The 25,250-nt window shown below is 49.0% G+C and overlaps 1 protein-coding gene across 2 annotated transcripts in view; it reads right to left on the reverse strand.

Moving 5' to 3' along the window:
- Nucleotides 1–22,656, reverse strand: part of SYT17 (synaptotagmin 17) — an 82,994-nt gene extending 60,338 nt beyond the window's left edge. Inside the window, exons 1-5 of one of the 2 annotated variants that reach the window (XM_053894540.1) lie at nt 22,233–22,656; nt 18,568–18,585; nt 17,742–17,890; nt 10,181–10,329; nt 7,004–7,623 (exon numbers count right to left, since the gene is read on the reverse strand). In XM_053894540.1, coding sequence (XP_053750515.1) covers nt 7,004–7,623; nt 10,181–10,329; nt 17,742–17,890; nt 18,568–18,585; nt 22,233–22,247 — 951 coding nt within the window. In that variant the 5' untranslated portion in view covers nt 22,248–22,656. Of the gene's footprint in view, nt 1–7,003; nt 7,624–10,180; nt 10,330–17,741; nt 17,891–18,567; nt 18,591–18,753; nt 19,045–22,232 lie in introns of those variants that run through there. The other variant, XM_053894539.1, reaches the window with a different exon arrangement.
- Between the last annotated feature and the right edge of the window lie 2,594 nt (nt 22,657–25,250).

Consider the following 25,250-nt stretch of genomic DNA (forward strand, 5'->3'; position numbering starts at 1 on the left):
AATCCCAGCCCCTACCAAAATGATGGTACAGAGCCTGCTTGGGATTCTGTCTCTCCTTCTCTCTGACTCTCCCCAACTTGTGCTCAACTTGCTCTCTCTCTCTCTCTCTCTCTCAAAATAAACAAGCTTAAAACAAAAAGAAAGAAAGAAAGAAAGAAAGAAAGAAAGGAAGAAAGAAAGAAATCCCAACCCCTAGAACCTGATTAGCACCTGACAAATGTATATGAACTAAATACATGAATAATTTATATAGGTACAATATTTGTGTTGTGTATTTACTGGGTCAAAAGAATTATAATCTCCCCCTAGTTCGAGGGACTTTCACTTCCAAAAAGTACTTTCTCCTGAGAAGAGTTTAGCTCCATACAGATGCACTGTAAGGGATGGAAGGTCGTAGGTGCTGTGTCTCCACTTGGGCACAACCAAAGCACGACCCACGGGTTACAGGATTCCAGCCACAAGCTGGAGTAAGAACTCTGGTCCCTGTATTTATTTTATTTATTTTCTTGAGAGAGAGAGAGAGAGAGAGAGAGAGAGAGAGAGAATCTTAGGCAGGCTCCATGCTCAGCGTGGACCCTGATGTGGGGCTCGATCCCACCACCCTGGGATCATGACCTGAGCCGAAATCAAGAGTCAGATGCTCCACCGACTGAGCCGCCCAGGCACCCCAGGAACTCTGGTCCTTCCTAACACTTTGCGAGTTTCTGCTGTGTCCATGGGGCACCTCCTCTCCCACCACCTTGCCCACCCTTCCCAAAGCCATGTGATCTTAAGAGAAGATAAACTGCCTTTATCCTTGGATATTTTTCTGGCTTCAAAAAGGCCTGAAGAAATATGTATACACCCATGTTCATAGCAAAATTATTCACAATATTATCATACATTAGAGCATTATATATTTAAATTATAATAATATATATCACATAATATATTATAAAATAAGATATCACAATATATACTGTAACATATATCTCAATAACCAAAAGGATGGAAACAACCCAAATGTCCACTGACAGATGAATGAATGGACAAACAAAATGGAGTATATATAGGGGCGCCTGGGTGGCTCAGTCGGTTAAGCATCCGACTTCGGCTCAGGTCATGATCTCGTGGTCCGTGAGTTCGAGCCCCGCGTCAGGCTCTGTGCTGACAGCTCAGAGCCTGGAGCCTGTTTCAGATTCTGTGTCTCCCTCTCTCTCTGACCCTCCCCCATTCATGCTGTCTCTCCCTGTCTCAAAAATAAATAAATGTTAAAAAAAAAAAAAAATTTAACAAAATGGAGTATATACATATAAAGGGATATTATTCAGGGGCGCCTGAGTGGGTCAGTTGGTTAAGCGTCCGACTTCGGCTCAGGTCATCATCTTGCAGTTTGTGGGTTCGAGCCCTGGTCAGGCTCTGTGCTGACAGCTCAGAGCCTGAAGCCTGCTTCGGATTCTGTATGTCCCTCTCTTTCTCTCTTTCTCTCTCTCTCTCTCTCTCTCTCTCTCTCTCTGCCCCCTCCCCCACTCGCACTCTGTCTCTGTCTCTGTCTCTCTCTCTCTCTACTCTCAAAAATAAATACACATTTAAAAAAATTAAAAAACAAAAAAAGTAAGGGATATTACTCAGCCTTCGAAAGGAAGGGCATTCGGACACCTGCTACAACATAGATGAACCTCAAGGACACTGTGCTGAGTGAAATAAGCTGGTCATGAAAAGACAAACACTGTGTGATTCCACTTACATGGTACCTAGAGTAGTCAGATTCATAGAGACACAAGGAATGGTGATGGCCAGGCGCTGGGGGCTACGGGGCCTGGGGAGCTGTTGTTTAATGGATGTAAAGTTTCAGTTTGGCAAGATGGAAAGAGCTCTGGGGACAGATGGTGGCGATGGTTGTATCATGAATGTACTTAATATGACTGAAATGTACACTTAAAAATGGATGTGTGTTACTGAGATATCACCTCACGCCAGTCAGAGTGGCCAAAATGAACAAATCAGGAGACTATAGATGCTGGAGAGGATGTGGAGAAACGGGAACCCTCTTGCACTGTTGGTGGGAATGCAAATTGGTGCAGCCACTCTGGAAAACAGTGTGGAGGTTCCTCAAAAAATTAAAAATAGACCTACCCTATGACCCAGCAATAGCACTGCTAGGAATTGACCCAAGGGATACAGGAGTACTGATGCATAGGGGCACTTGTACCCCAATGTTTATAGCAGCACTCTCAACAATAGCCAAATGATGGAAAGAGCCTAAATGTCCATCAACTGATGAATGGATAAAGAAATTGTGGTTTATATACACAATGGAGTACTACATGGCAATGAGAAAGAACGAAATATGGCCCTTTGTAGCAACGTGGATAGAAGTGGAGAGTGTGATGCTAAGTGAAATAAGCCATACAGAGAAAGACAGATACCATATGTTTTCACTCTTATGTGGATCCTGAGAAACTTAACAGAAACTCATGGGGGAGGGGAAGGGGAAAAAAAAAAAAAAAGGAGGTTAGAGTGGGAGAGAGCCAAAGCATAAGAGACTCTTGAAAACTGAGAACAAACTGAGGGTTGATGGGGGGTGGGAGGGAGGGGAGGGTGGGTGATGGGTATTGAGGAGGGCACCTTTTGGGATGAGCACTGGGTGTTGTATGGAAACCAATTTGACAATAAACTTCATATATTGAAAATAAATAAATAAAAATAAATAAATAAATAAATAAATAAATAAAAATAAAAGATAAATTCAGGGATTATTATGTGAATAGAAAAAAAATGGATATGTGTTTTGTCATAATTACTAATAATTTTTTAAAAGAAAGGTTTACACGGATTTCACCTTTAACGGCCAAAGTGTCGATTCACTGTGGTCCACTTAGAGCAGAATTTCTCTTAGCAGCAAGAGTAACTTCACACCTATGTGATCACCCCATATGCTTCTTATTTCTCTGTCCCCATTTTCATGATCTCCTAGCCAAGCCTTATCAACAAGCCCCCCAAATTTACAGTAGCTCCATTAGCTACTAGCTTCCTGAATGTCGAGATCAAAGACACAATGTTCAAAGCCACAAAACAGCTGGGACATTCCGCTGTGAGCCAGAGAATGCCTACACGCTGGCGCGACCAGTCACCTGCTCGCATGGGTTCTCCAAGGCACAGAATGTAGAAGTAGACACTGAGATCCTACGCCATAGAGGCAGGCCAGGAACAAGACTGGAGAGTTCTGCCTTCACCTTATTGCACAACCCCATCTTCCCCGCCCATTCAACTGGCCAACAGATGCTTTGGTGAAGGTAGATGTTGGCCTGCAATGAAAATCAGCATTGACATCCAATGGCCTCAGTAACACTGCGTGAGGATTTTGTTTTCTGTCTCCGACACAGGCCTACTTTGCTCAATGTGGATTTTTGTTCAGAACCAGTATCTCCTTTTCTACATATGGAATGAAAAACAACAGAGATACCTGGATATCTGCTCCTAACACCCTCTGACCCTGTGTCTCCCCGCTTCCCAACAACTGTTTCTCCTGGAAAAATGCTCCCCACCCTGCGGGGACCAACCCTGCCCTCACCTTGCCTGCATGGCAGACCCTGCTGTGGTCCTTGAACCTCCATTCTCCCCTTCTTCCATAGTGGGCTTTCTCACGCTGACACTGCACACATTTTGGGCTAGACCATTCTTCATTGTGGGGGCTGTCCTGTGTACTGCACATGTTTACAGCACCCCTGATCTCCACCTGCCAAACCCAAAATGGTTCCCAGGGCTGCCCAGTGTCCCGAGAGCAAAGCTGTCCCTGGCTCAGAACAACTGTTCTGCAGGAGAGAAGCTTTAAGCAGGCCTGTGGCTGCCCAGCTGCAGATCAGATTTCCCAGGCTTGTCCCAACCAACGTCTGGCAGATACGGGAGTACAAAAGGCTGGCTCCTGGCCTGAGGGAGGAAGGGACTGCAATGCCAACCCACGATCCAGAGTCCCCTCCCCACCACAGATCAGCTGAGGCCAGGCCTTGTTAACACCATATCTTCGCTGGGCTCTCACCCTTTCCCTAGACTGCTCCCTTCCCTCCCCTACAGGGTTTTCTCCTACATTCGGGTTTGGGCTAAATGACACTCCCCCTCTCCAGAAGATATGTTATCATCTAAACCCCCCACTACCTCAGAATGTGACCTTATTTGGAAACAGGGTTGTTGCAGATGTAATTATTTAAAATGGGAACATAATGGAGTAGGGTGGGCCCCCGGTGTCCTTATATGAAAAGAGAAGACACAGACGCACACAGAGAGAAGGTCATGTGATGACGGAGGCAGAGACTAGAGTGACCACCAGAAGCCAGAAAGAGACAAGGAAGGATTCTCCCCCACAGGTTTCAGAGGGAGCGTGGCCTTGATCACGGACTTCTTACATCCAGAGTGTGAGACAGTAAATTTCTGTCATTTTAAGCCTCTAATTTGTGACGTATCGTCACAGCGGCCCTACAAACTAATCCACAGCCAAATCCTTATCTGAAGCTCTGCTTCCAGGGAACCCAACCTCAGACAACTGGCCTGTCTACTCACGGAGTGTAAACGGCAACTGAGCCAGCCAGAGACCCCCAGAGTGTGAAGTCCAGAGCTGCCTTGAGATGGGGGATGGGAGTCTGCTCTTCTCTCTGTCAGTTTCCACGAGACTTTCTTTGAGGGAGAAGGAAGGTGGCGAAGGAGAGGAGGGGAGGGTGGCAGGTGGGAGAAAGAAATTCACTTGGGGGAAACCTTCCTTCCTTCCATCCTTCATTCATTCAACAAATGCCAGGCATTGTTGTAGGTGCAGGGCACAGAGAAGTGAACGAAAGAGACAAAAATCTGTTCTCATGGGGTTTACATACTAGTACGGGAGGTAGACCATAAAATATATGGCCTGCAAGATGATGGTAAGTGTCGTGGGGAAAAGTAAAAGCAGGGGAGGGGGAGAAGGAGTACCTCGGGGGAGAGGGAGGGGGCTGCCATGGCAGCAGAGGGATGCAGCAGACACCGCCTCCGGTGCCAGCTACAGACGGTCTCAAAGCGCCACTTGGGCACAGTATCAGCAGCACACGTGGTCTCTTTCTCTTTTCTGTCCCTGCCCCTGCGTGAGGCTATGGGAGCCCACCTGACCAGTGTGCAGGGGCCAGAACGGCAGCCTGAAGAGTCACCACTCACTCCGGAGGTGCCCTCCTTCCCTGGGTCTCCTCAGTCCTCACTCCTGCTTCCTGGGATCACCTCCTAAATTAACTGCCTGCACCCGCGTCCTGGCCTTGGCCTCAGATTTCAGGAGATTCGGAGGCAAGGTGTGTGGATGTCCACATTCTCTGTATGTCCAGGGTGTTCCATAGATGTGAAGAATCAGGCTGGCCACAGAGTTTATTTTGTCCAGCGGGTCTCCCTCTTTCAATGGTTTCCCTAATTTCTCAATGGTTGAAAACCCAATGATATCACATATTGAGGAGGATACACGGAAAGCATCCAATATATCCTGATCATGTGATGGGAGGAGGATACGGGATCAGAGCAAGCACTGCTAACACCTTGACCACCACCTCCTGGTCCTGATCACCTCAGTGCACACACACTTGCATCCAGCTGCCAGCTCTAGAGTTTTGTTTTTTGGGTTGGTTTTTTTTTTTTTTTTTTTTTGCACCTGTGGATGTCAAAGGTCTCTTTATTGCCCAGTGTAATAGGCCAAGAATGCCAGGGGAAGAAAGTTCCCATCCCCCAACTGCCCTCATTCAATGGCTGATAGGAGTCAGTGTATAAACCCCCCGGCTGCACCACCCCTCAGGTGGAAAGACTCTTAGGATGTGTCTAACGCTGGCTTCCAGTTTTACAGCTCCAGTCACACACAGGGGTGGGGGCCTGATAATGCAGACTTTATGTGACCTTCCCACTGCCTCCTGGTATTTCCTCTGGTGTCACCTCCCTAAAAAATGACTTCCTTTGCCTTGGGATTTTCTTCTTCTGGGGAAATACAAACTAAGAGAAGGATAAATCTCTCTTTGTATGGACCGATGGATGGACACACACACACACACACACACGCACACACACAGTAGAGCAACCCCTCCAGTCCCCAAGTTTAAAACCCATACCCCAAATGTGAGGCTGGATCATCAAATCCCTGGCCAGTACGGTTCAGCTCTGAAAAACACCTTGGTGTGTCTGACACAAAATAATTCCACCTGCATTACACAAAATTGTCACCCTCAGCATGAATGGACCAGACTGGCCTCCAAACGGCTGGGTCTTTTCCTTCCCTCGGACTTCTACCTCATCCTTCCACCCACAGTACATGCGCTGTCGTTCTCCAGTCCACAGAATGCCCAAGGGAGAGACTCTATCAGCCCACTGGGGACAGAGCCTGGTCCGTGGGTGGTTTCCCAAGCAGCCAATTACATGTCTGTGGGCTGGTGGAGGAAAGAAGCCAATCTCACAATTTGCCTGAAAAATATCCATATATCACCCGTTCTTCAGCCTTCATTTTATTTTTCCCAAATCAATTTCTGAAAGTCAAAATGACTGATTGCTTCATACCCTGGATAATCATTGTCCTTATTAAATACCCCAGCATTGATGACAAAAAAGCTCCCAGGGTGGTAGTGGTTACACGAACCTATACATGTGATAAAATTTAATAGAACAAGCACACACACACACATACACACACACACACATACACACACACACACACACACACACACACACACACGCAGTGGTGCATGTAAAAATGCGTGAAAATTGAATAAGGTCCGTAGTTTAGTTGACAACGTCAATTTCCTGGTATCGCTAACGCACTCTGGTTGTGTAAGATTTATCACTGGGGTTGCTGGATAAAGAGAACACAAGGAATCTGTGTTGCATTTGCACCTTCTTGTAAGTCCAAAACTACGTCCAAATAAAAAGGTTTCAAAACTCAAAGACAATTTAAATAAAAAAAAAAAAAAAAAAACACATCTTTTTTTTTTTTCTTTTTTAAAGTCCCCAGCCAAGAAACAGCACAAAGTCACCCCCTTACCTGAGAACTGGGGATCAGCGCCTTCCACCAGTGCCCGCCTTTCACCAGGTCAACCTCGCACAAAGGCACGGAGACCTTCCCAATGACACAGTGGCGGGAGAACTTATCAAAATCCACCACAGTTAGCAGCAGGGTCCTCCTCTGCGCTTCCAGGAAGGGGATCTCGAAGGTGTAACGCTCCTCAAACACGGGCTTCTGGGTCTTGCGTTTGACCCCCGTCTGCTTAGAGTTCTTCTGGTCTGGCAGGAGACAGATCTTGACATAGGGGTTGGAGTGGGCCATGTCCTGCCGCGAGCCGTCGTGGGAGATGGGGGGCGGCAGGTCCCTGGCCTCGATCACCCTCACCGTCAGATGGTTGTGCAGCAGGTCGTACTGGGTGCTGAAGTGCAGCATGCCCAGCTGGTACTTGGACAAGATCTCTTCGTCTGTCAGAAAGTCCACATCGTCACTGTCGGAGTCGAGGGAGTAGAGCTGGGGCTCGAACTTTCTGAAGTAGTCATCTGGGGTATAGGTCCGTCTGAGCACCGAGGGCTGGATGGGCTCCTTTTTGGCGCTGAGAACGCCAAACTCGATGGGTTTAATATCAATGAGTGGGGAGCTGGGTCGTCTGGATTCAAGACCTAAACAGCCACCAAAAAAGAACAATTAGCACCACCACATATGGGGCCAAGCCTGGGCTGCTTCTTGAGATTGGCAACATTTCCCAGATTCCTATACTGTTCACTCTGTTTCACAATGCTCTTCCCCAACTGCTCTCCACACCTTGAGATCCTCTTATTTATTCTATGAGAGGCAACAAGACGGCATTATCACCTCCATCACTGCCAGGCACTGTTCTAAACGCCTTGATATATCAAGTCACCTGATGGCCACAAGGGATTAGGGAATGACTAATCTGACAGATAGTAACTCTCCAAAAGGGACACAAGTACTAAGAGGAGAAGCCAGGAGTCAAGCCCAGGCTGTCCCGCCCCAGAGTCTTGACTCCAGCTGGTACCCTACACTGTCTCCACTTTCAGAGAGTGGACTCTGGAGCCAGAGCTTCTGGGACTCAGTTTCCCCATTTGTAAAACGGAGTCAATAATAGCACCTACTTCAAAGATTGTGGTGATTCACAGAGCCAATGCATGGAAAGGGCTCGGCATAGAATGTGCACAGGGTACGAGCTCACTCAAGGGTAACTGATGCACTTCTGCAAGAACCATGTTTGGACTTCACCGCTTGTGGGGCGCCTCCTCCCTGCCTATCAACCAGCAGAGTTCATTGCTCCCAAGTTCATCATTTGAATCTTTGCTCATCCCTCTATTCTAGCAATAAGCGCATGGAATTTTTTTTAAAAACTATTTAATTGAGGCACAAGTGACATACAAAAAGCTGTGCATGTTTAATGTACACAATTTGATGAGTTGGGAGGTAGGCAGGCATCCTGAAACCATCACCACAATCTATGCCATAAACATATACCATCACCTCCCAAAGTTTTCTCCTGCCTTCTTCATTTATTTAATTTTCCTGGTGATAAGGACCTTTAATGTAACATCTAGTCTCTTGGTAAAATTTTAAGGATACGATACGATATTGTTAATAATATGCACTGTGCTGTACAGATCTCAAGAACTTATTTGTCTTGCATAACTAAAACCACCCCCTCCCCAGGAGTCCCTCCCCCATTTCACTCTCTGCTCCTAGGAGTTTGACCATTAGATTCCCCATCTACATGGAGTCATGTATTTGTTCTTTCATGACATTCTTGTTAATTGCTTGAACACCTGTCTTGCCTGTGAAAATTGTGAGACTTGTGTCTCGTGCATGGTTGGTATTCTGACAGCTGTGTGCTAAATGGAAATCATCCGTGTATAGAGCTGGGCATGAGACCTAGGAACTATCTAGACCAGTGCTATTCAAGAGAAATACAATGGGGACCAGAAATACAAACCACACAGGGAACATAAAATTTTCCAGTAGCCACAATTCTCTTAAAAGTACAAAGAATTGGGTGAAAGGGCACCTGGGTGGCTCAGTTGGTTAAGTGTCCTACTTTGGTTCAGGTCATGATCTCACAGTCCGTGAGTTAGAGCCCCGTGTTGGGCTGTGAGCTGGCAGCTCAGAACCTGGAGCCTACTTTGGATTCTGTGTCTCCCCCTCTCTCTCTCTCTCTTCCCCTCCCCCTCTCGCACTCTGTCTCTCTCTCTCTCTCTCTCTCAAAAAATAAATGAACATTGAAAAAAAGATTATATAAAAAAAAGAAACAGGTGAAATTAACTTTAATTTGTTTGACATATAACCAAAATAAAAACATTTTAGTGAGACAGTTTAAAGTCTCTTTTATGTACTGGCTTCAACATCATGGGTACACAACGCATACATCATGTCTCAGTTGGGCTTAACCCCCCATTTAAATGGTCACCAGCAACATGCATTGGACTGCATAGGTCAAGAAGAGCCCTCCCATTTTACAGATGGAAAGATTGAGGCCTAGAGAAGCCTCACATCCCCTCTTTTCCACTCTTTCAAGCCCTCGAACTTTTCTCTGCTTCCTTTTTCTTCCCTATTTACTCCCAGGAAAGATCAGACACCAATATTTCCACCTGAGTGGATTTATTTCATGAATTTTAAGCTTTTTCCCTCCGTTAAGTGAATTGCAGGCAGCTGAATGAGACAGCAGAGACACTTTGAGGAGGTGAGAGGAGGCTGGGAGTCTTTGGGCTTTATCCTCCTTTCTCCTCCCCATCCAAATCATGCCATTTGGTCAAACACATACTCTGCACATCAGAGTGGACAAACTGGGGGGCCTAGAGACCAAATTTGACCCACAGATACATTTTGTTGGAGTTTAAAACAAAGGAAGCTTCATATAGAAACACAGATTGCCAGTTTCTCTTTGGAAAAGTCAGGTAATACAGAGCCCACCATCTCCTTCAGTGAGGGCCGAGTAGCAGCTGCCCCCTTCCAGTGGGGCATCAGCTCTCATGGCCACAGTCCCCACCCTGCCCTGGTAACTCCGGAGGCTGAGACAACCCCTTCCCTCACGTGGATCCATGTGGGGATGCCGTCAGCTCTCTTCTTTTGCCCTGGGGACCCAGCTAACTGGATTTGAATCACGGGCTCTGATCAGAGGCTGAGCAGCACAGGATTGCTGAGCCACGAGCCCTAGACAGTCACAGCAAAGATGCTTACTTGAAATCCTCCGGGTCAGGCTGTAGGTAGACTTAGATGTGTCTGAGGACGAGCATCTTCGATCTGGGGAGTTGGTCCGTGGGGTCAGAGGGACTTCACTGGCTGTATGGACGGAATCCCCATCCTTGTCGCTGCTCCGGCTGGCCATCCTACAGGAAAAGAAGAGGTTTCAGTGGTTGTCAAAAAATCTCCAGGAGCTGGCATCTCTCTCTCCCTTAGAGGACAGACCCATGATGAAACTGTCGCGGATCCAATTTATACTACTTGCAATAATAGAAACTCGAATCAGTGTGGTAGCCCTAAGCTCTCAAAAACACCTCACTTTTTTTTTTAAGTTTATTTATTTTTGAGAGAGAGAGTGTGCGTGGGAGCATGAGAGCGTGTACATGAGTGGGGGAGGAGCAGAGAGAGGCGGGTGGGGGGGGGGTGGTACAGAGGATCCAAAGTGGGCTCCGAGCTGACAAAAGAGAACCAGATAAGGGGCCTGAACTCATGAACCATGAGATCATGACCTGAGCTGAAGTCAGACGCTTTAACCCACTGAGCCACCCAGGTGCCCCAATAACATCTTACGTTTTGCACAAAATATGAAATGATATTGAATAAATACCTTCCAATTTAGAACAATCTGTCAAGAATGTGCATAATTTCACATTCACAGACCATGGGGAGGGAACTTACTCATGATATTGCCACATGGGGGCACCACTTTGGCTAAGTCAAGACCAGGCCTGTTGGTCTTCAGTCTGGAAGACACCAGAAGGTTGTTTCTACCCATCTGATCTTCTGCAGATGGCTTTTGGTGAGGAATGCCCTGGTATTTCAACCTTCACTGTGTCTCTACTTTGATATCTTTAAAAAATATCCTATAACAGGGGCGCCTGGGTGGCTCAGACGGTTAAGCATCCAACTCTTGATTTTGGTTCAGCTCATAATCTTACGGTTCGTGAGTTTGAGCCCCGCTTAGGGCTCTGCCCTGATAGCATGGAGCCTGCTTGGGATTCTCTCTTCCTTTCTCCCTGCCCCTCTTCCCCCACTCACACGCAAGTGTGTGCGCACTCTCTCTCAAAATAAATAAATATCTAAAAAATACCCTATAACAGTGTCACTCGAGAGTTCTTGGAGCGGCAGGGCAAGAGCTACAAAATGGTGCTGAGAATGAATGACTTGAGAACAATAGTTCAATGTGAAGAAACAGCTAAAAAATGAGCAGCAGCTCTGATTCCATGTGCTTCCAATGAGGATGAAAAATACTGAAAGAATAAAAAACACCGTGTCGGGGGGTAGGGAGATACAGGGTGGTAATTAAGAGCACAACCTCTAGGTTTGAACCCCGCCTGGGTGACCTTGGGCAAGGCCCTTCCTCTGTGCCTCCATCTACCCATCTGTAAAGTGGGAATAATAATACTCACTTTGTATGGTTCCAGTGAACACTGAAGGAGTCAACGCATATAATATACTTAGAACAGTTCTGGGTATGTAGTAGGTATGTGCTCAATACATTTCAGCTGGTATTATTACAACCTGTAAGATCCCCCAATCCCCATAAAACTAGGTAAGGGTGCTTGGGGAAGGGGAAGTGAGGGGGCAAAGCTGGCGGTGTGGCCTGTGAGATGGATGCCGCTAATAACATGCCCCTAAGCTATTGTGGCTGTAGACTGATACTTTCCGAGACTGCACCTCCCACCCCCCAACTTGACATTTAAGCCTGCGTGGAGCTGGTCTTGAAAAATGCAAGTTTCCAATTCTAGGAGGTCTTCAGATGCATCCTGTGCATGAAATGAGACTGATCTCATGTTCTTCCAAAGCAAGATCAGGGTCACAGCCAGGACAAGACCAGGCATGTTGCAGGGGGAGGGGAGGATGCTCAGTCCTTGCTTGCCTCCTCCTCCTGGTCTGTAAAAGGTGAATATAGCAGATGAAATGTGGGGGGTGGGAGGAGGAGAAGGCAAAGAGATGCAATCATATTGTATCACGCATTCTTCTCTCTCTCCCTTAGATGCAAGCGGCAGCACCTTCCAAAGAAGGCAGAACCACCTCAGCACCTCCACCTGCACCTGTGAGGCCCCACCCAGCTTGGGCGCGATCGCCCCCTGGAGCTCCGGTCGAGTCCTCTCAGCCCTTGTCTGAGCAGCCCCTGCCCTCTCTGCACCCACCATGCTTCCCGGCCCTTCCTCCAACACAGCGAGCCGGCCACGCTGTTCTCTCTGCTTGGGATGCTCTTCCCGTCTCCATCTCCTGTGCGGCTCCTTCTCATCAGTCAGGTCTCGGCTTCAAGAGCACCTCCTCAGAGAGCCCCCACCCTGTCGCTGTCACCTCCTACTCCATCAGCCCTTGGCCCTGCACCTTCTTTCCCCCCTTTAACAACGCACGTAACTCCTCTCTAGTTGTGGCTTGTCTTCTGCGTCTGACACCAGATCCTTGCCCCACGAGGGTGGTGTCTCATTCACCACTGCCCACCCTGCCCTGGCACAGAGTCTGGCACGTGCGGAGCCTTCCACATTCATTTTCTCAGTAAATTAATGAATGAACACACCCTTCTTGGGATTCTTATCTGATTTATCCAGTCTCAAGATGATCTGAGTGCTTATCTTGTCCCGCCTCCCACAGCAGGGTACACTTCTTAAATGGGGGGGGGGGGGGGGGAGAGGGGAGAGGGAGATGTGTACTTATCTTGATCAAAGGTACCAGGTGCTGAGCACCAACTATGTGCCAGGCACTGTGCTAAATGCTCTGTCTGAACCATCTCATTTCACCCTTAAAACAATCTGGAGTTTACTTCTGTTACTAACAACCCTCATCCTCTTTACAGACCGGGGAATGGAAGCCTAGTGGGGTGGGGGTTGGGATGGATATTTATTTTGCACCACTGTTAAACTCCCAATGAAGTCCAGCAATACCAGCCTCTAAACTGCACACCCCAAACTACTGAATTGGGCATCCCTTGTGAGGCCTGTAAGAGCTATGCATATAGTAGGTATTCAATACATGCTTAATGGACACGGAAATAACCTGAGTAGTTCACTCTTCAATGATGGTCTTTCTGGCATTGCTCCAAAAGGAGCCAGTGGGATTGTACAGTTTTCCTGACCTTCCCCAGCCCAGCCCAGCCAAGGAAAGAATGGGGGATCCAAATGACAGGAGCATTTGTGGCAATTAATGGTGTGTCCCCCCAAATCACACACACAAAGGACAGGCTCATCTGGTACCTGCCACCCCACAGAGAGGCATGTCCTGTGGTTCTGAGCTCAAATGTCACAGTAGGAACAGCACTGCAAAGCCTGTACACTTGACATTTCTACTCCCTGCCTGTTTGATAACATGCAACTGCCCACTTGGTAAATAAATCTGGGGAAAGCACAAGCTGTAAATTCACTTTCTGAATGATTTAACCCGCCTCCCCTTTACAGATTTCTCTTAACATTTTGCATTATGTTGCGTGCCACAAAGGTACTAAGTTGCTACCCAGGATGCAAGATATTCATCCTGGGAAGCATGGAAGGTCATGTACCGCTGTTCAGGCTCTAGACTGCAGAGTTCTAGGTGTTATCATTCATAATGACGGCCATATGAAAGGGGCCTTCTGGAGTTGTGTCGTGTGTCGGCCCTGCTGGGAAGGTTCCAGTGCTCTTCTCTGCTTGTGGCAAAACCAAAGTGTCATCCCAGAGGGTCCCAACTCCTTACCCCCTGAAAGAGTCCCCCGCTTGCACAAAGGGTCAGCAGCCCAGGTAAAGTGCAACTGTTCACCAGCTCAGTGGTAGAACCCAGGCCATGCATCTGTAATATTTAACATCTGGGTATCTGGGGAAAAAAGGTACCTGACTGATTTTCAATGTCCATCAGGATTCTTCACTAACGGGCGGCTGGGTGGCTCAGTTGGTAAGCATCCCTCTAGATTTTGGCTCAAGTCATAATCTCACGGTTCAGGAGTTTGAGCCCCACAGCAGCCTCCAAGCTGGCAGTGTGGAGCCTGCTTGGGATTCTCTCTCTCCCTCTCCCCTCTCTCTGCCCCTTCTCAGCTCATTCTCTCTCTCTCTCTCTGAGTAAATAAATAAACTTAAAAAAAAAAAAAAAGGATTCTCCAGTGGTTCAGAAGCAAATTCAAATTCTAACTCCGCAATCTGACGTTCAAAGCCCTACATGCTCTGAGCTTGCAGGCTCATTTTCCATGATTCCCCTACTCTTTCTAGATATTGTGACCATTTGTGGTATTTGCCTACCATGGGTCCATTCTCTCCTCTCTGGTTACAGCGCTCAAATTGTCTATTACAGAGATCAGCAAACTAGGGGGCCAGATTTTGCTGCCTGATTTTGTAAATGAAGTAAGACTGGAACATAGCACGCCCAATCATTAATGCCTCACCTATGGATGCTTTCACATTACAATGACAGAAGTGAGTGGCTGAGACAGAGACTAAGCCCACGAGGCTAAAATATTTACTGTCTGGCCCCTTAACAGGACAAGTTTGCCAACCCCTGGTCCACGAGCTGAGTTCATGTGTGTCAGGTGGGAATGATCCTTTCCCTGGTTCCAGGTGGTCAGACAATCCAGGCATGATCCTAGCACCATTTCCTCCAAGCAAAAGTGATTGGCTCAAGTGTTTGGCACATGACCCAAACCAGGACAATAAGAGCCTCTCCTGGTTTGTTTGCTGCTATTGAGAATGAAGCAAAGAAGAAAACAAGCTTAAGAATCAGGCAATACAGAAGAAACAGAAAGAGACAGGGAGGCAGAGAGGGCACAAATGCATGCCCATGACAACATTTGTACCCCTGGGTCCACCGATGCCCGAAGCCATTATCCCTGGACTTTTTCCACAGTGAGACTCTATGAAAAACTGTCATATTGGTGTGCAGGATGTGAATGCACAACTCCAGGGGGTAGCTGGACCTATGTACCTGCCTTATCTCCTGTACTAGATTTTAAATCTCCTGAGCACAGGGATGGGACTCTATCTAGCCTCTGCATCCCACAGTGCCTGGCACACAGTGCATACTCGAGAAATAATTACCAAAGAAACTGTAAGGTTTCAACCAGATGACTGGCACTTCCAGGATTCAATTTTTGCCGGTAGGTTAGTCAGTTAGTCAGTAACTATTTTTTGGTGTGAACAACACGGATAAAAACCCTGCCCTCACAGAGCTGGCACTGCCTGAGTACGGCTTTCAAGATACCAAATGGGCTGAGCCAACCTCTGTACCTAGGGCACTAGAAAATGGGAATGACCTCTTGATTAATGAACTGGTTCCACCAAACACCTCAACCCTATGCACACCTGCAGGATTCAGGCTACAATCCATGACTGATGAAATAATTTCTTAACACTATCTTTACACCAGTTTAAAGAATCTCTAGTGGGGCTCTTGGGTGGCTCAGTCAAGAGCATCCAACTCTTGGGGCGCCTGGGTGGCTCAGTTGGCTAAGTGTCTGACTTTGGCTCAGGTCATGATTTCACAGTCCGTGAGTTCAAGCCCCGTGTCGGGCTCTGTGCTGACAGCTCAGAACCTGGAGCCTGCTTGGAATTCTGCGTGTGTCTCTCTCTGCCCCTCTCCCACTTGCACTCTGTCTCTCTCTCAAAAATAAACATAAAAAAAAAAAATTATTTATTTATTTTGAGAGAGAGAGAGAGAACAAGCTGGGGAGGGCCAGAGAGAGAGAGAGGGATAGAGAATCCCAAGCAGGCCCAGCACCGTCAGCACGGAGCCTGATGTGGGGCTCAAACTCATGAACAGTGAGATCATGACCTGGGTCGAAACCAAGAGCCAGACGCTTAACTGACTGAGCCACCCAGGCGCCCCTAAAAAAATTTAAAAAGACTCTTAATTTTGGCTCAGATCATGATCTCAGGGTTGTGAGACTGAGCCCTGCATCGGGCTCTGCATTGGGTGTGGAGCCTGCTTGAGATTCTCTCTCTCCCTCTCTCCCCAACTCACTCTTTCTGTCCCTAAAAGAAAAAAAAAAAAAGAATCTACAAATAACAGAAATGATTCCTGGGGCGCCTGGGTGTCTCAGGTGGCTAAGCATCAACTTCGGCCAAGGTCATGATCTCACGGTCATGGGTTTGAGCCCCACATCCCACATCAGGCTCTGCTGTCAGATCCTCTGTCCCCCCACCTCTCTGTCCCTCCCCTGCTCACACACACTCTCTCCCTCTCTCAAAAATAAACAATAAAACAGCAATAATAATAATAATAATAATAATAATAAAAGGTGATTACTAACTGCTCTGCGAAGCAGGTTATGCTTAATCACAACCCTAGAAAATAAGTTCTATTACTGTTCTCACTTTACAGATGAGAAAACCGAGACAAAACAGGGTGAGATGGGTCACCTACATTTATAACTGCTGACCAGGTGACAATCATTCTTAAGCGCTCTTCTGTGTACTAATCCATGCAGTCGCCACAACAACCATAGGAGATAAACACTATTGTTTTTATCACCCCCATTTTACAGATGGGAAATCAAGGCAAAGAGATCTAATGACTTGCCCAAAGTCACAGAACTAGAAAAAAAAGTAGGAGAAACTGGATATGAATGCATGGAGCCTGACACAGAGCCATTTTGCTATGGAAATATTTGATGCTTGCTTCTAAGGAGAGCAGGTGAGAGGGGTGAGCCATGACCCGCCAACGTGAAGGGAAAGAGGGGGCATCATGGACTTCCAGAAACGCAGCTGAAACAGCACCGGGTTCCCACTGAGGCTCTGGCTGTGGGCCCTTGCACTGTCTCTTGCCCTCTCTGGACCTCCCCGTCCGTGTCGTGAGAACCTGTCCTCGAGGACGGCCAGGCCCCTTCTCGGCGCTGGACCGGCAAACTCAACCCAGACTCTCTGGCCACGTTCCTCTCTCAGCCACAGAGAGGTGGACCAGACACGTGGCTGAGAAGCTTCAAAACTGTGTTCCCAAAATATCTGAGCGACTGGCAGATGGAGATGTTGTGTGCAGGCGCGGGAGGAGCACGAATTAGAAATAAAATGAGAGATGCCAGAGAGAACATAAACAGCGTTGGAGGACAGGATGGAGCCTGGGGGTGCTCTTCTGCTTCCCTGTTTCTGAAGTTCTTGTTCAGACCAGCAAAAAGGCATTTGTTTGTTCATTCCATCTACCACCCATGTAGCAGTTTTTACTGAGCATCGACTATGTGCCAAGCACCGGGTCAGGCGGTGGGACAGTTTGTCATACTGACTTGGATGGGAATCTTTAGAACTTGGACATCCCTTGAAGCATACAGATGCTCACAGAGCTCTTCCTCCACTTGGAGTGACACTCAACGTGATTAAAAGTGCCCACACGCTCGGCACCGCACGGTTCATATCTCAGGAGGACCAACGGGAAACCAGTTCAACGACAGCCTCACCACCAGCTGCCCCCCGCCCCTTGGCCTGCCCAACAAGAGGAGAGGCAGAGAGTATGTCCCCATCGGCAGCAAAGACGTCAACAGACACCCAGCCTTTCCCTGTTTCCTAACCCTAACCTCCTGCCCGCGCCCTCTCTCGCAAACCGAGAAAAGAAAGGTCTTGAGGTTGCCTTCAAGGAAGTTCAGAGCGGTTTTACTTACAGCCAGGGAGGAGTCTGGGCAGGGAAAGGTCCCAGAATTTCAACTTCGTCCTCACTCGACTGGCAACAGCTGGACTCATAACACTTCTGACAGCAATGCCTGAAAGTCCATCTGCACAGCAGCAGATCGGAGATTCTAGAAAGAAAACCCTGAGGCCATTGGGGGAGGTGGGCAGTGGAGAGGAGGAGAGGGGGAGTGGGGGGGGGGGGGTGTGGGAGGGGTGGAGAGGAGGAAAAGGAAAAACACCCGAAATTACAAGCAGCTGATCCCTGATGAGAAATAATGACATTCAGGAGGTCTGTCTCTGCTGCTGAACACTTAGAACAAAATGTTTTCCGTTTCTATTTACCAACTGCAGGCACAAAGATGGCAAACACCAACTCGATGAAGCCATTAATAGCGAGCAAAACATTCACAGGTATTCCCTTTTGTAGTTTATGTGAATGTCATTCTTGACATGTGGGTGGTTTATACAACATCATGAGGGCTATACAATATGTTCTCGAAAACACAATGAATATTACTGTCTTCTTGAAAGCAAAGCAAAAAGATTTTTTTTTTTTTAAATAATCTCCGTGACATGAAAGTAAACAGAGGTAATCAAACGGAGTAAGGAGGGGGTGGGGAGGGATATCCACCTCTTCTCCCTTAGTGTGTTTTCATCGGGATCTCCCTTCCACAGAAACGCAGCGAAACTGTGCCGCTCTTAACCTCCAGTTATTGCTTTAATATTCAACGTCCCCACAGCCCCACATAAGACTCCAAAATGAAAGGCAAGCACTTCGTGATCAGAAACCAGACCACACGAATCATCGAATTAACCCACCTCGTTTAAAGGTTCCAACTGCCCTTTTAGAGATCCACGAAGAAGCCAAGGGGCGTCAGGGGTGAGAGGATTACAAAAAGAGAGACAAGACCAGTTTAGCAATATTCCAGCAACTCACAAAAGAAAAAAGAAAGAAAGAGGGGAAAAAAAAAAAAAAAAAAAAAAGCCCTGCATCTTTCCACTTACCATCCTGGGAAGGGAGCTGACTCCCTAACAAGGTGCTGCTATCTGCGGGGCTGCTGGTAGCCTCCTGGCTAACCAACACCGAATAAATGGGAAACTTTAGCATTTCGATTTGATTTGCACCGTATGCTGTTATGAATCAGAGCGGGTGGATAGATAGTCATGCTATCCAATGCAGCCACGCTTGGGAAGAGCAAACCTTCCTATACAGAAATAGCCATAAAGCCAACCCAAAAGGACATGACTAGCTAACATGCAGGCAGGCACACAGTGGATGTCACTTGGCTCCCGCACCCTCCCAGAGGCCCTACCTTACAATTCTGCTCCAATGGTGATGGTGGGGAGTTCCTATGACCACCCACAAACACAGGGAGCCCAAAAGGAAGCCATAATCTGGTCCTGGGGAGGGCGGAGGGGGTGGGGCTACCTCCCTTTTCAGCCCCACCTCCCACCCCCACTTCTTCTCACAGGTTTCCAAGGCACAGATTCCCTCCCCCTCTTCAAGGGAAGAGTCACAGTGGCTTCCAAGTGAATGGGCCAAGTAAACCAGGTAGATTAGGAGCTCCACATCCCAGCCTGGGATATATCCCAGAGAGGAACTCAAACTCAGAACTTTAAATCAAGAGGGAGAAAGTTACCCTCTTTTTCATTTCCCTTTCTAGGAGGTCTCCCTTTGGTATCATCATGTGTTAACGGGTTTCTCACATTTGCAAATCCCCCCCACCCCCTTTCTTTTTTAAATAGAGAGCAAACCTCAGCTCAGAGCCTGGGACCTAACTAATCACGTGGCATTACTATCATCCTGTTTATTCTTCCGGTTGCCTTCTGCTCATATCAAGTGATTCTGGTCTTCCATTATGCTAGTGACATAAAGTTTCCTTTTCAAATGATTTTAAGTAAAAAAAAAAAAAAAAAAAAGCGAGCCCATTTATAGGAAAAAGTATTAAATAAATCTGGTACAAGGGATAGCTCACAAAAAATTCAAAAATCCTTGAAGTGATAAGGGAATGGTTACGGCTTGGGAAACGAAGTCTCAGGCACTAATCACAAACTCTTCCCAAAGCAAAACTGGGAACCCTACATGGCAAGGCCTGAAGACGCTTGGGGGCCACACAGAGTTGAGTGGTTAAGTGTTAGTGCTGCCATCACCACCTGCCAATCACGTGACTTGGGTTAAGTCAGGGGGCCACTCTGAACCTTAGTTACCTGTCTTTCATGGAATGGCTAAGCTAGGACTCGGACTGTGCAAATGCCCCACTACAAAATATCTGCACCCTTTCTGTGGCTTTATGAGAACAAGGTGGTTTGTCAAGACCAGTTGGAACCTACTAGGCACCACAGGCTGTCCAGGCCGGCCCACGCAGGTAAAAGCAGGAAAAAGCTATGCCCTCATGCGCTTACAAATGAAAGTGCTTGAAAATGTTTCAAATCAAGTGCAAGGATAAAGTGCTTTTTTCCAACAGTCCATGCCCATTCTTTTCATAGAGGAAAGCATTTCCTGGGTGTGTGGCAATCAAAAGACACCATTTATAAAACCATGTGAGTAGAGACCAGGCCACTACAGGGGCCCAATCATCCAGCTTTCTCAAACCCCAGGTTCGGCAAGATGAGAGAAACCAAGGAAAAGGAAGAGGAGAGGGAAGAAGCTAAGACACGCTTGCCATGCATTGGGTCCACTGGGTTCATGTATTTGACTGGATGGAGGAGCACTGATTCAAGCCAGAAAGAAACAGGAAGAAGGAGAACCCAGACATTCTAGAACAAAGGTTGGCAAGCTATGACTTGCAAGGCTAAATCCAGCCCGCAACCTGTTTTTGCACGGTCCTCCAGTTAAGGATGGTTTGTACATTTTTAAATGGTTGCAAGAAATCAAAAGTACTACTTCTTGACTAGTGCAAATAGTTTTATTGGAACTCAGCCACGCCCATGCATTTACTATTATCTATGTATGTGTGGCTGTCCAGCGCCACGGTCAGAGTTGAATATTTGTGACAGGCCACGTAGGTCTCCAAGAAAAAAGTTTACTCTCTGGATCTTTATAGAAAAAGTTTCACACCTTGTTCTAGAAGCAAAGACAGTATCACCAAGCCATTCTCATATTAGCTGTTTAACAAATTCCTCAGATTCCCCATCCTCCCTTCCAGATCCCACCATGACCCCTAAGCAGCTGTGTGACCTTGGGCAAATCACTAATCTCTGTCCTGAAAGTGGTTATTAAAAACCACAGAAGCATGTTCTAATATTGTTTATTTCTCACTGGATTCTGAAGGGCAGAGACTGCTGTTTTCACAGCTGTATCCCCAGTGCCCACACACAGTAGGTGGTCACTCGGGTGGTTGTTGGGTGACTGCTGAAAAACCCCACAACAACATACAGCACACAGTATGTGCACAGTAAATGTGACCTTCAGTGAACTTGAAAAGAGGACCTAAAGATTGCATGGAAGCCAATGGAGCAAATCTAAGCCAGGAGAGGGATGGGGAGACCAAGGCAGGTGACAGAGCACAGAGTTCCTGGCAGGCTGAAAAGTCTGAGGACGAGAGAGATGTGACCAGTGGGGAACTGGGAAACCAGCAGCCACCCCCACCCCCCAGCTGTAGCCGAGGGTAGAAGAAGTGAGCCCAGATGCACCCTAAATGAGGGAACCTGTAGGCTTCTCTGCTGGGCTCTGAGGAGCCAACCCCAAAAAGCAAGCGGCTCCACGGGTCTGACTGCAGGTCTGACTGCATGACCTTGGCGCTGACCTGTCGCCACTGCCTCCCCCACCCCGCACCCCCCACCCCACACACACACACACCTCGTATAGAAGAGAAAGGTCTGGTAGTCAAGCAGCCTCCCCTCAAGAAGGATGCTTGGAAATCATTTCAGTTCAAGGATTCTTGTGAGAGTTTCCTCAAGGTGATGGGGGTCCACAACTCCCAGACCACAATGCAATGGCCGAAAGTGATCGGTTGCTCCCGCCCCCCACCAACAGCACGCCTATGGTGTGTCCCCCACCCCTCAGCACCCAGGGTCCGGGAGAGACGACGTCCTTGTCCCTCCTGGCCGGAACAGCCGCCTCAGGCTCGCTCCGCCGGCCAATTAGCCAGAGCCGTCGCCACGGCAACGGCAGCTGGCGGGCCGGGCGGCTGGCGCGTCCCGGGCCGCCCTCCCGGCGGCCCCTCCCCAGGGGTGGGGTGCAAGGGGAGGGGGTGGGGTAGGGGGGGCTGAAAAGTCCGCCCCAACCCCATTCCCTCCCTAGGAGGAGAGGGCGCCCGTGCAGAGTCCGCAGGGGCCGTTCATCCCCGGGTGTGGGGGTCCCCAGCCCCTTCTCCTGGGGCGTACCCCACCGCTGCACAGGTTGCGTGCCCTCGGGCACCCTTTTTCTCGAGGCAAGTTTGTGGGAGCCCAGCCGTGTGCCCTCCCTTGGCGGGCTCACAGCCGGAGGGGGCGCAGCACCCCCCACCCGCACCGCGGACCTTGCCCCCCAGCCTCAGCCCTACCTGGATGTACGCCATTTTCGCCCTCGCGCTCACTCCGGCCCGGGCATGGCGCCGCCACGGCCACTTTGCCCTCGCCAACAGGGGAGTGGGGGGAGAAAGCGAAGGGGGAAAGGAAGAAAAAGGCAGCCGGGTGGCCCCAGACGTGACTGGCGTGGCTGATGAGCGGCGCCCGCCCCTCCGCCGGCCGCCCCGTCCTTGCCTTTCCCTGCGTTCAGGCTCTCGGAGTCGGGGCCGCCTCCCAGGTTGGGAGAGCAAGGGCGCCTGGAGCCCCCGCCTCGGCCACCCTCGCTGTCCGGCGTTCCCCCCGAGGCGCTCCCCTGGCTGGAATGAGGCCGGGGCGCCTGGGGAGGGAGCCCGGGGCGGCCGCGGGGACTGCAGCGACCCCGGCGCAGGCGGGGCTGGAGACGCCGGGGCCGGTGCGCGCCAGAGGCGGGGGAGGGGATGGGGAGGCGGGTGGGAGGGGGCGGTGCGCGGGTCAGCCCATCCGGTCGGCACGCGGGCTGGCACCTACCGAGAGCAGAGCCCCCGGGACAGCCTTGAAGCCGAGGGGGCACAGTCCTGCCCGCCATGGAGTCTGGAGCGGGGAGGGTCCTCCCCACCACCCCTCTCCCAGTCCAGCTCGGACAAACTTTATTCCCGCCCCACCCGACGAGCCTAGAACTGTTGCGGCGAGGAACGCAGGGGCCAAATGAACCGGAGCCTTAAGATAAGGTGGGGCGTGGGGCACCCCGAGGGAGGTGCTGCGGCCGGGGTCGCAGGGGCGTGCGAGGAAAGCGGAGCGCCCCTTTGCCCTAAACCTGCCCGAGTTGCGCCCTCGGCTCAACAGGTCTGGCGCGGGGCGGCCCGGCAGCGCCACCCAGCGTCGCGCCCGCGACGTGCGCGCCTCTGCCGGCTCGAAGCTCCGCGCCAGCGAGCGTGCGCCCTCGGGCGTGTCCATCCTGTCCCGCTTGCTCGCGTCTCCGGGGCGCCCAGGGCCTGGATTCCTCCCCGGAGCCGGTTCTCCCACCCCGGGGCCACAGAATTGGGGCCCACTCTGCACAGAGGGATTTGAAGTGGAACATTGCCCTCCGCCGGTTCTCTTTTTAAAATCCCCAGCCGTCTCCCGTTTATCAACTCCTCTGTCTTTTCATCACTAAAAATGACTTAAAATCTCTGTCTGCCCTGCCTTTTCTCCAGGGCCAACTGAGGGAATGAACGTGCAAGTCATAAACAAAAGGTGTAATGTGCACATGTGTATATATTCTTTGTAAAAATCTAACAGGTTTACATTTTTTAGTATGTAATATTTCATTCGAAGCACGTGGCATGCAAAGTGCCCAGCGTTTGTAATCCGGCAGGCACTGTGCTCAACACTTCACAGGCGTGATTGCATTTCATCGTCCTCTGCCTTGCTCGCTATGCGTCAAGCACAGCGCCTGGCCAGAGTAGGCGCTCGGTAGTTTCTGCTGTTGCTGTTGACTCCTCTTAACCGTTTGAGGGGGGTGCTGCAGTTGCCCCCGGTTCCCAGATGAGGAAACCGGGGTGCAGTGAGGTAGATCCCCTCCAGCTACAGCTGGTAGCTACACGCACTGGCCTTTGAATCCGTACAGTGTGCGCTCCTGACCACTTAATGGTATTTATCTATAATGTTTCTTCAGCGATGGATGGAAACGGTGCTTGGGGGGAGAGGGCTTCACAGAGAAGAGCTGTCTACCGGGGTGGGCGTTTGGGTGGGGGAGCGGGGGGTTGGGGGACTTGAGAGAGGTGACAGCGTTTGCCAGGTGTTCCCAGGAAGAATAGCTAACCTTTCTGAGACCGTGTGCCAGGCTCTGCTTTAAACCTTTTACACAAGTACAACTTTCAATTCTGATAACCATGAGGTGAGCTCTGTTACTATCTCTAGATGAGATTACTCTCTCTAGATGAGACTAGAGGAGGTTGAAAGCGGTGAGGCAACTTTCCCCGGGGGGTACTGGCATTGAGGAGCTGAGACTCAAACCCTGACAGCCTACACCAGAATCCTTCCCCTAGCCGCCACACCATACTGCCTCACAGTGCTGGGTATTGGGGGAAGGGGGAGGAAACCCTTGGGGTTGGTTTGATCCCTTAATCCCTAAAGACTTAAAACTGTCTGAGAAAACCAAGCACCCCTCCTCCAATGCAGCCAGTTATTTTAATTTAACTCTCAAGGCCCAGCTCCTCACAGCTGTGCCATTCTGCCTCCAAAGAAAGCATGAACAAGAAGTCAGCTCGAAGTCATTTGTCAGATGTCACTCCAAGACTGGCTTTCCGGGTCCCCAGCTCTGTGAGCCTCTCCCTGCTCTTCACAGGGACCTGTAGTCTGGGCTTTGAGGTATAATCTGGACTCAGACCAAGGCTGTGCCTGTTAGGACAAGGCAGCTGGCACCCACCCGGGTCTCGGTGGGAAAACCCCCAGTTCGGAATTCTGCAGGGTCCCTGAACTTAGGAAAGAAAAGAGTTACATCTCCCTTGTCACTAACCTCTGCGTGCAATCCATTATCTCCTTTCATTAAGGAGCAGGCAGCAAACCACGACAATCTTAACTTTTACCTGGGTTTGTCACCGATAGAAATAGAAGTCAATAGAAATCAGATATATTCACCTCACATTACAGTTGTTGTGAATAACTTGAAATTTTATTTACATTCTTTACTGCTTGAAAATCACAACCAGTAGATCTTTCTATTGAATGCATTAATGAAGAATCACATACATTACCATATTTAAATTGGTTTTACATTTTTGATAAGTGTGTTTCATTAGAATCATTTCAGGGGCACCTGGGTGGCTCAGTCAGTTAAGTGTCCGACCCTTGATTTGGGCTCAGGTCATGGTCTCATGGTTTGTGCGATTGAGATCCACATCGGGCTCTGCGCGGAGCCTGCTTGGGATTCTCTCTCTCCCTTTCTTTCTGCCCCTTCCCCACTGTCGTGCTCTCTCAAAATGAAGTAAATGAAAATAAATACATATATAAACAAATAAACATTAAAAAAAGAATTATATCATTTCCCTATAATC

This window comes from Panthera pardus, unplaced genomic scaffold (genome assembly GCF_024362965.1).
Source record: "Panthera pardus isolate Hobbes unplaced genomic scaffold, ASM2436296v1 HiC_scaffold_5, whole genome shotgun sequence".
Taxonomy (NCBI): domain Eukaryota; kingdom Metazoa; phylum Chordata; class Mammalia; order Carnivora; family Felidae; genus Panthera; species Panthera pardus.